At 43.9% G+C, this 11,815-nt stretch overlaps 1 protein-coding gene across 1 annotated transcript in view; it reads right to left on the reverse strand.

Annotated features, from left to right (window-relative positions):
* The window catches only part of trappc9 (trafficking protein particle complex subunit 9), a 243,456-nt gene that overhangs the window by 181,119 nt on the left and 50,522 nt on the right, over window positions 1-11,815 (reverse strand). Inside the window, exon 15 of the mRNA XM_042076112.1 lies at window positions 377-503. Coding sequence (XP_041932046.1) covers window positions 377-503 — 127 coding nt within the window. The remainder of the gene's footprint in view (window positions 1-376; window positions 504-11,815) is intronic.

The raw sequence follows: 11,815 nt of genomic DNA on the forward strand, positions 1-11,815 counted from the left end.
GGGAGCAACCGATCTGTACATCAGTAAGGGAAATAACATAAAGAGTGGGCCGTTTTTGCTGCCGCTGGTCCCATGCTGGATGCTATACGCTTCACAGCGTCTCCCTCAAGCACCACAAGCATTTGCACATCGCAGCATCCCGCTTCTTCTTCTTTTGACAAAGCTACTCTGCTTACAGTCTCAATGGAGGCAAAGGAATGGTTGCAAAATTCATGACTTTGGGAACTGGCAGGATTCAATACCATTTAAAAAACATCAACATGTGAAAGCAGTCAAAACCTTCAAGTCATTCTGAAACATCTGAAAGTATCTGAAGCACAATGAAGCTGTTAATGACTGTTAATGTCAATGTGGCAATGGGGCTTGGCAAACTCACCGCTGATGGTGATGTTGCCGGCGGTGCGTGGCACTCCCACCAGGGTGACGGGGTAGAGGCCTGACTCGGCGGGCAGGGAGAGGGCCGCCGGTAGAGACTCAAACTCCACCCCGGAGGTCAGGAGCCCCTGTAAACAACAAACAAAGGCACCAAACAAATAAATAATTAAACAATGCAGTCTTTCACAGGAGGCACTCAAACTAGTAAGGCCCTGCTAGTTTGGGGGCTTGAGAAAAAGAGAGAGAGAGATAGAGAGAGAAGGGGGGACAGGTAGATGGAAAGAAGAGGACAAGATGGAGTGAGAGAGAAATAGATAGAGAGACAGAGTGCCCATATGCTTCATGTCATTTATTTGGCTGAAAACTAAAGTTGCATCTCTCTGGAGGAGTATCAAGAGGAGTATGGCTATTGATTGGCAGAGCAGGGCTGCTATTATACTGATGCCACTTTCAGTGATGGCCTTTGATTTATGTCAGACTGCCTCCAATCTTCCCCCTCAAACGTAGAGAGAAACGGTGCTCGTTTCACAGCTTTCAGAGATGCATGCGGCTACACCTACAGGCCACAGATCATCCTATTTTAAATGTCCAGTCCTCCATCCTGGAGAAAGGTAGTGACATTTTAACTCATCAGCCAATCAAATATACCCATCACTTTACCACTGTGTGGCTCCGACAGAGCCTGTGTATTGATTAGTTTACAGAACCAGGGCTGTGCAGGAACACTGGAGTTATTCTGAGTACCCACACTGGATGGACAGCGTGAATGAATGAGCAAAGGGTGAACAGCATATTCAATGAAAAATGTATGGAGTATGATCAAAGGTTGCAGGGATCACACTGACCAAGTGGCAAATTTCCTACTGTTCCCTATGGTTCGGCAGCGGATCATCAAACAATTTGAGCGTTGACCCTGGTTCAACTTTTATATATAAGTATATACTTATATATAAAAGTTGAACCAGGGTCAACGCTCAAATCAACTTGTTCAACGCTCAAATCAACGCTCAAATTCAAATTGTCCCCTATGGTTCGGCAGCGGATCATCAAACAATTTGAGAGTTGACCCTGGTTCAACTTTTAAAGCGTAATGCGAGGCTCAGTAAGTTCAAGTAATAGTCTAACTAAAGAACGATATCGAAATGATTATGGTCTAAATCTTTACCGCTGCCATTCCGTTATTTCCAGTGTGATCCCTGCATAAGAGCCATACGTGATACCAGTAGAGTGAAGGCGTTCTATAGGCATGTCAAACCTTACTCTATCATACAATCACTCAACCATGAAGCCAAACATGCAGCATCAGCAGCTTGATCTTTTATTCCTTTTATCGACTCCCTTCCTCTCTTGACAGTCTACAATAAAAATCTAGTCAGACGTCTATGTTATCAAGGACACAACTTGGTAAACAACGCTAAATTCAATATCCATAATTCCCAATGTGCATACACACCACAATCCTTGGTATGTGTACGTGCCCATCTGCCTATGTGTCTGTGCTATGCTGTTTGTGTGTGTGTGTGTGTGTGTGTGTGTGTGTGTGTGTGTGTGTGTGTGTGTGTGTATTAGACAGAAACGAAGAGAGACTGTTTTCGGTTCTTTTTTCTCTCGCTCCACGTTCTCCGTGGCACATAATCAATCATCCTAATCTCGCCATGATATCCTTCAGATGAGATCACTCCCGGCGTGCGAGAGCCATTTCCCGCCGAGAAAATTGCTCTTGTTGGCGCGGCGGGTGCGGGGAAGCACGGTAACTGGATTCGTGTCTGCGGGAGCGACCAGATTGGAAATGACTCTTAGAACGGACAGAGAGACGGACAGACAGACAAACACGTCTGGTGCTGAGAAGGGAGGTGTGGGAGAGGAAAGGGATGGGGTTGGATGAGGAGGGTGCATCAAACTCTACACTTAGGAGCACAGCACTCACCTTGCTGTATTTACTGTAGCTATAGTGCAGTGTGTGTGTGTGTATGAATACACTGTTTTTTTTTATTATTTTTTTTTTTTTGCTTTAAGTATCTGTTGTGATTCTGAGAAATTCTAGAATGGCCTTCCAGTAGCTAAATGACTCATAATTCTCAATTCCCGATCCTCCCAATTCAATTTACCCCCTTCCCCCCCTCCTCTGCTTGTCTCCTGATTTGTTAGTAAACTAAATGTGCTTCTCAGCAAAAAAAACTGTTTGCAAGTTCGACTGACAAATTCTACTTCAAGTTGACGTTGACGTTGGCAAGAGTACGGGACAAAAAGATGCACTCCTAACCGGACACTGGGATTCTGCGTGGTTAACAAAATGGCTTGCCAAACTCTCTTATGGACAGGGGCATAAGTGAAAAGTGCTTGCAACAGCACCAGTGTGCTAGATGGGGGCACTGGAAGAGGAGCGTAGGGGATGTGTGTGTGTGTGTGTGTGTGTGTGTGTGTGAGAGAGAGAGTGTGACTGAGTGAGTGAGGTGTTTGGTTTGTCTAAGTGCAGTGCATACCTCTGGGGAGAATAAATACCAGTAATAAGCAGCTCGTTTCGCTCCAAGGGCTCAGCAGCCGCCTGGAATCAGTCGGTCTCTCCCTTTCTCCTTCTATTCCTCCTGTGTCTGTGTGTGTGTGTGTGTGTGTGTACTGACGTATACAGCTTAATGTGTATTCATGTGCATGTCTGGATTACGATATCAATGCCTTTTGCTCGTCTTCCTCATCGACGTCTGCAGGTGTGCCAGGAGGCTTGGCTTCAGTATGTAATTGCTGATGAGCTGCACCAGCACGCAGGTGTCTCAGCAGTTCAGCGGGTAGCTTCCCTTCCTGGTTAAAGGCCATTCTTACTTTCCATTTTGATTAATACATCACAACACTCATCACATTTCACTCCCTACAACATTCATACATTACTGACGATAGACTTACACCACGCTCTTTCATCTGTGATTTAGTGATGTGACACATTTTTGTATAAATCTAGCTTCTTCCCTTCCTCTTGTGTTGCAGCCTTGTTTTTTACACTGCACATTTTCCTGATATCATACAGCTGCTGTGTGACATTCAAATGAGTTGACGGTCATATTCAAAATTAAAGGATAATTCCAGTATTTAGCACTTTGAGTCCCTTTTCTGGTTTGTTTTGGATGAACTAGAGTGGTGGACACAGAAATGTTGACGATGGGTCCTGTCTCGACTTTTTGACTCGTTTAGAATCGCCTTTGACTGTTTCAGAGTGGCTGGCTACAGGTATGCACAAACATGTCCTTAAAACAACCCTTAACGTTCATTTTCAAAAGTGTGCAACTCACCGAGTGGTTAGTGGTGTGTTTCTGTGTCCACCAGATCATCCAACCAGAAAAAGGACTCAAAGTGCTAAATACCAGAATTATCCTTTAAGAGACCACCACCAATTGTGTGTGGTGTGTGGTGTGTAATGTGTGGTGCGTGATGTGTGTCTTGTCTGGAATGCAGACACAGGAGTAATGAGGTGTTTCATGCTTATTGCTCCTCTTATTGCTGATGTTGTTGTCTTCTGTTTTATTATCCATTAAACCCGTCCTTCCTCGAGACGTTTATGGAGCGGGGCCAAATGAATGGGCTCCATCACTGTTTCAAAGGCCAGCATGCCGCCACTGAACCGCAGACAGCCCGGCGAGAATTCACAAGACTTAAAAAGGGACCAAAAGAGATGAGAGGGGGAGAGACAATTGGTCTAATAATTTATTTTAAATATCACAGAAACGGATGCATCGGGGTCATTGTGCCCAGTGTGGCCATCATCTTGCTAACATGAAGCAAAGCCTGTGGTGTGGCTCAATAGTAGGGATTGGCAAGGGAGAAGAGAGAAAGAGAAGTCAGAGAGGAATGTAGAAAGAGGGTGAGAAGAGAGAGTGTGGTATAAATTAGCACTGTGGTTTGTAGACATCCCGATGAGAGAATGAGTTTGAAACTGTAAAACATGTATTTATATAACCTTAATGGTAATCAAGTAATACACTGAAGTTACGCATTTTGTTTGACTTACGCACATGGGAGAATTCCCCCCTATGTGTGCTCTGTATCCCAATGTCGCTCTGTGTCGCTCTATGTCTCACTGTGGCCGGGCGAAGCCTGTTTGAAAAAAGTATGCTTGGCCTTGCAGCTACGGAGATAAAGACATCATAAGAGGTGGGCTCTACTCAAAAAAGCCAACGAGAGAGCAAACGAGTGAACGCTATGTAACCCATGGACGATGTGTGACCTGTGATCACTGTATAAACCCCTGAACTTTGTGTAAACTTCTGAACTTTACAGTTTTTCTCAGTCGCTTTGGTGCTTTTCTCACATCACTATTAACATTTGCACAGCATTTAGTGCATTTCTCAAAACAATTAGTGCAAACTGAAAAACCTAGTGGATAACCTGCAATAGCATGTGACTTGCTCAAAATGGATATTCCATTCCTCAAAAGCAAGTATTTATGTCAATGAAATTCAGTGTCTTGACACCATCGTTTATGAACAAGATAGTCAAATGGCTTTGTCATGTTTTCATCACGACAGTTTTATGCTCTCAGTGTTTTCCCATGCAAAAAAAGGTCAGAACTCGGTGACACTACCTGAAAATGCTCAAGACAGCACTATACAGTACTTGCACAGCCATTTGAAAACTACAGTAAAGTTACAAATTGCTGTAGTTAGGGGAATAAGTGAGTACAAGACACTGAATATGTACGTTTCACAGTTTTACTGTATATGCTCTTTGCAATTCTATAGCATTGTGACAGAATTTAACTAGATGTACCGCATAGCGGTACAAAATATGACCGCCGCTCAGTCCTGTACATCCGTTCCGCGAAAAGAAATCACACTTCAATTTGTCTCCATATTTTACTCCATCCCCCACTCTTGAAACTTTTGTGTATGCTTGTTTGGCATGCCTGAGTGTGTGTGTGCGGCTGCACAGAAAGTAGCCTACTGGTGCTGAAAAGGTGAATAGATTGTAGAATAGCCAAAGAAGATGTAGCATTGTTATAAAACCTTTAAAATCTCTAAACAATCACAAGTAGGGCAGTTCATCACAGCTACATTGTATTTGGGAAAAGCAAAAGGTATCAGCATAATGTTATTTATTTATTTATTTTTTATGTATTTATAAACAAAAACATCTCTGTCAGCTGTTGAAAACGGCATGGAACTATCAAAAACAAAGGTCATTTTTGGATGGATGGATTTTTTGTGAATGTTTCTTCTTCTACATAAGATTTTAGTCATCTTTAGTTCATGTAATACTTTATTGTCAATGCACAAATTAAGTAACAGTAGTCTGAAACGTTATTGTTAATGCACAAATTAAGTAACAGTAGCCTAGTCTGAAACGAAATGCTGTTTTACATCTAACCAGTGGTGCAAATAACTGACATGTCCAAATGGGCCTTGATGAAATGCGTCGCTAGACTGTTCATACACATTTTAACGGGCCAAAGTTGAAGAGCTTTTGTCCGTTACTGTTCGTGCAAATATAGGCCGATTCACGTTCCCTTGCAGTGTTTAACTGAGGTCCATGGCTAGTCTGGCTTTCATCAGACCAAGCTCAATCTTTTAAGAAATCAAAAAATAAATAGCGGGCAGATCAGGCTGGGTTCACCCAGCCTAGTCCATAGGCACCCGATATTGTTTAATTTTCCGATTGAGATATACACGCTCTGGCTATTCTAAATGCAAAAATGCATCAGGGAGTTATGACAAAACGGTAACTAACAAACTAGATCCTAATAGAAAGCTGTTAGCTTCCCTAAGCTACAGGTAGGCTTATAAGGTATACATATTTACAACATAAATTGTCAATAGGCTATGCTGGCGACACAAATAAAATCTCCTTTGGAAACCAATGGCTTACGCCTTACAGTATCAAGCGGACTTAAACTGTCATATCGTGGCGAAAAGTTGTAATAACATTCACGCAGCTCCATGAGTCAAGGAAAGCGCGAATGAAGTAGCCACTTCTAAATGGGACCCACTACACAGTAGCTTAAGGTGTTTTGCTAAAGCAGCCATAATGAAATGAAGGTGTCATTGTTTGGATACTTCACACACACGTGCTTTTTAATTTCACAGACTACAACTACCAAGCTGTAATCAAAGCACATCGATTCCCCTCTCACACCCTGCACGCACTTAAAACAAAATAAACAGGCGTCTCAGTCTCACGCATGTATAGGCAAAACTGTATCAGACCGGTGTAACGTTGGTAAATCTTCCATTGCACAGAATGATTTTGTAGCACGTGCAATAAATGACAGTCGAAAGATACAAACAGTGCTGCTATGCATTTGCTTGGTATAACCGCATTTATAGTTTTCTACAAATGCAATCAATCAAATGCCTCCATCACTCAACCAACGCTAACGGTAACATTACCTAGGTCCTTATTGATATTACAAGATTAACGTACCTGCAGTAAAAACCAAGCATGTCCGATAAACATCCTCAGATTTATTTCAGCTTCAAGAAGAAATGGGAATTACACTTCATGTGAACATCGTCCTATCCTTATTAGATGTTCGCTGCGGTAAATTACAGTCCTTGTAGGAAGCATCCATTGTTTTTTCCAACCCACTTTTAACTTCCAACAAAATTACGTCTCACTGCAACGATGCGCCATCTAGTGGACAAACGACTACTTCTCGCCAATACTGAAAATGCAGCCATGATGATGATGAATATTTATTTTGGCTTTCTTTTAATCCTACTGAATTTGTAATTATGTATCGGCCGTTCTAATACCGATAGTATGTGGGTGCCTGTGTGTGTGCATGTGTATATGTGTGCACAGCCATCTACAGGCCAATGAGTGTACAGTCACTAAATACACATAACCTAATTTTTTTAGACCCCCCCCCATGGATGAAATTCTACGAAACTTGGCATGCCCCCAGAGAATGGTGGTGGTGGTGGTCCCCGGGGACGAAATGACAGTTTTCCGTAAAAGTCTAGTGGGGCTACATACCCACCAAATTTCATGTACCCCGGTGGTTCGGTGTCCCGGGTATCAATGACCAAAAATTCAGGGAGTAGATGACGGGAAAAATTCTTGAATTGTGTGCATGTGTGCATGTACAAATTTATGTTTATGTGTGTGGGTGTGTGTGTGTGTGTGTATGTGTGTATGTGCGTGCTTGTGTGTTTGCCTGCGTATGTGTGTTTGTGCATGTGCATGCATGCGTACATATGTCTACTGTGTGAGTAAGTGTCATACGTATGATTACTGTAAATGTATGTGTGTGCGTGTGTATCTGTTTATGCACATGTGTGCACATGGAATGGGTTAACATGACCCCTGGAGGCAAACATACGGAAAAAATTGGTCATCCTAGGCCCTACAGTTCTCAAGATATTCACAGAGAACTGTGTCTGCCCTACCCTCCTTTCGGGGGGTCCAGTCCAGCGGGGGGGGGGGGGGGGGGCTACAGATCAAAACGAAGAATGACGGTTCCATGCTATCCATGTGGGGGGTACATGCCCACCAAGTTTTGTGTACCCCGGTCTTTCAGTGTCCCGGGAATCCTTGTTGGTGTACGTCACTAAATGTACACATAAATTATTTTATTGTAAGGCCCCCCATGAACGAAAGTACACAAAACTTGGCATGCATTCGGAGGGTGTCATAATGATCCTACACTTTTAATTTCGTGCAGTTTTGACCTTGTCAGCCAGAGATATTGTGATGAAAACACCTAATTTTTTGCTTTTTAATTTTTAACTAGGTGGCGCTATACATGAAATAAGTGGTAATGGGATGGGTTGACATGGCCCCTTGAGATCAACATACAAAAAAAAATGGTCCTCCTAAACCCTACGGTTTTCGAGATATTCACAGAAAACTGTGTCTGCCCTACCCTCCTTTCGGGGGGTCCAGTCCAGCGGGGGGGCTACAGATCAAAACGAAAAATGATGGTTCCATGCTATCCATGTGGGGTTACATGCCCACCAAGTTTCGTGTACCCCGGTCTTTCAGTGTCCCGGGAATCATTGACGGAAATTTGGGCATGCGAAAAAGAAAAAAAAGAAAATAATCTGACTAAACCTATATGACCGCCGCTTCGCTGCGCGGCGGTCATAATAACTAGTTCACCAATTTTGTATGTAATGACTCAAGCAATGAAATGAAGACTATTAGTTTTATTGGGAACGACTATATAAGTATAGTTAATTTTGACTGACATGACAAAGCAACTGATACATGTTCAAAAGCATTTGCAATTTGTTCAGAGGAAGGAGAAATTGCTACTATGATGTGCACAAATGACTAAATGTTGTGGTTGAACTAATAGTTATGAGAATTTTCATTCTGATCTGAGAAAAGCACCAAAGCGACAGAGAAAAACTGTAATGACACCACCTGTGGGTTGGAAGTTCCCAAGTGTTGTATCAGCATCTAAGGAGGGGTGTACATATTGGTTTTCGACAATTGTTCGGGAGTGTGATTGTGCGATCCACTCAGGCTTTGCACTATGGAGACATAAACAAATGTTGCATGGAAGTCTGCCAGACTTTTGTGCCTTCTTTTTGGGATAAGATTTTGATTTCAGTATCTGACACAAGAGCGAAAGAAAGAAAGAAAGAAAGAAAGAAAGAAAGAAAGGACATGCATCTGTAACAGGACCCTGTTACTCAAAGTCATCTCCATTCATGAGGCGGTCTGTGGGGTGACGTAATGGCAAACCTCTGTCATTAGCCAAGCAAAAGCAGCAGACACTACCTCATATGGGAAGACTCTGTATGTGTGTGTGTGCTTGCATGCATATTGGTGAAATATGACAAACGACTTTGGAGGGCTACAGTATTTTAGTCGCATGGCTTCACCTCGGCTGTGTGCTGATTAACAACAGAAAACCTGCCAGAAAAACAAACTCATCTGCATGCCACCTTGAAACACGTTCATTAGCCACCGCCACCGCGTCCATGATTGCCCGGTCCACTGCTGGCCACTACACCACCATGGCAGATATTAATATGGCATGCTACCGTCAGCCCGCCTCACAATCACGCCAGATGGGTGCCCGTTTGTTTTTAAAAAATGGTGCCTGAGAGGCCCCTCAATTAATATTCAACACTTCATCATCCTCTGCACCAGCCAAAGGATTAAATGCACAGTGATGAATCTGAAGGGGACCTGCATGAATAAATAAAATCATCATAATAATACCCTGAACACTGTGAGTGTGTGTGTGTGTGTGTGTGTGTGTGTGTGTGTGTGTGTGTGTGTGTGTGTGTGTGTGTGTGTGTGTGTGTGTGTGTGTAGGAGAGAGAATAGGGAGAGAATAGAGGGAGTGAGAGCCAGAAGACTGTGTGTGTGTGTGTGTGGGGGGGGGGGGGGGGTATATGAGGGAGAGAGAAGGGGTGTAGACCCACATAGGTAGTGCAATGAATGAAGAGACATATTGTACCAGACAGATAATTCACACAACACTGTCAACAACAAGTCTCCGGGCAAGATTTATTTCCCCTTTTCCCCCTCCGGACGGAAAGGTGCTCATTCTCCAAACATTTGGCCCGCTACAGAGATAACACAGATTTGTCTGCAGGGCACGGACGCCATTTCAGGTCCGCCAAGGACAAACCCTACCTCCATACCAACTCCACCCTACAGGCAGCAAAATAAGCCCAAACCAACATGGAGGTCATCTTTTAATAAGTCTTGGAGATTATTTCACGTCCTGCTTAGGGTGGTGAGGTGGGGGGGGGGGGGGGGGGGGGGGGGGTGGAGAAAGCAACCAGCCTTGCTAACAGGCACAGGCTATGACAAAAGGAGGGAATGATTAATTTTCGACTTTCATTTTGTTCAGTAAGTGGTCTACATCCATCTTAATAGCTTGGCTTTGCCATCCTTGAAACCGGCTCGTTTTTTAATGAATGATTTAAATAACTCAATAGGAGGAAATCACCCGCAGACAACGAACCAGTGCCTCCCAATTAATGCTGTTTGTTCGCTTTGTTCACTTGGCCTGCCTTGTTGGACAGCACTATGTTAAAAACAAATGAACAAAAGTACATTCATCAACCTATTGTTGGGGGGAGGGGAGGGGCAGTAATGCAATGGGAATCAAAATGTTGTTGACTAAATGGATTAAATGGATTCAAGTTACCTGTGTGTGTGTGTGTGTGTGTGTGTGTGTCCTCTTGCATGGGAGCTACTGTAAGTATGGTCAGTTGTAGTACTACCCCCTAGCCACTGGTCCTATTGACCCATATGAGCACCCATATGAGCCATCAGGAATGGCCTCAGAAACGTGTGGACAAGCGCTTCTTACCAGAACTAGTCCTATTTCATCTGTGTTTTACAGACAGGAAGGAGTGGGCCTGAAGAGGAGCAGAAAAGAAGAGACGGAGGAGTAGAACCAAAGATCCTTGATTACTAGCTCCGCTTTAACCCTCTCTGGTAGAACTGTGTGTGTGTGTGTGAGTGAGAGAGAGAGAGGGGGGGGGAGAAGCATCCGTAAGTGGAGACAGGAGTGAGCAGGAGTGTACGTCCGTCTGTGTGTGTGTGTATATGTGTGTGTGTGGTGTGAGAGAGAGGGAGGAGACGGAATGCTAAAGAGAGATATGGGCACTGAGGGAGAAGACAAAAAACGGGAGACAGAGAGAGAGAGGGAGAGAGAGAGAGAAGAGAGAGAGAGGGAAATCAATGGAGCTCAGAACACAGGCGTATTAGTGCCAGCGCCGTGTGGAGACTGCGAACCGAGAGCCGTCGACCACAGGGTCACCTTGCAGTCAGACTGTGTGTGTGTGTGTGTGTGTGTGTGTGTGTGTGTGTGTGTGTGTGTGTGTGTGTGTGTGTGTGTGTGTGTGTGTGTCTGTTTTCATGCATATGATTACATGATGGTGTTTGTTTGAGTGGGTTTTGTACAATACAATACAATATATATAATCTGTATTTTCATGACTGTGCACGTATGAGTTTGTGTGTCAGTTGGGGAGTGGGTTGTGCAATTATAGGTTTGTGTGTGTGTGTGTGTGTGTGTGTGTGTGTGTGTGTGTGTGTGTGTGTGTTAGACAGACTGGAGAGGTTCTGGGTGACCTTGCTGGCAGAGGCATTGGTTAAAGCCCGCAAGAAGGGAAGCGTGAACAGCTGCTTAACATTCAACTGCTACATCTGCCTCATGGGCAACGCTCTGCTCTGGGTCTCAAGACACACTCTCTCTCATACAAACACACACACACGCACACACACACGCACACGCACACACACACACTCACACACGCACACACGCACACACACTATGTGAGTCTCTCTACCTCACACACAAATACACACTACCTCTCTGTCACACACATATAAATGTTCCATATAACACCTACCGAACTGTGTGTGTGTGTGTGTGTGTGTGTGTGTGTGTGTGTGTGTATGAGGAATGAGGCCTTTAACTGTGGCGTGAGGGCCAGTGGCCATCCAAGGTCACTCAGTAATGAGGCGGGGGCTGACATTT

Source organism: Alosa sapidissima, chromosome 21, assembly GCF_018492685.1.
Source record: "Alosa sapidissima isolate fAloSap1 chromosome 21, fAloSap1.pri, whole genome shotgun sequence".
NCBI classification, from domain to species: domain Eukaryota; kingdom Metazoa; phylum Chordata; class Actinopteri; order Clupeiformes; family Clupeidae; genus Alosa; species Alosa sapidissima.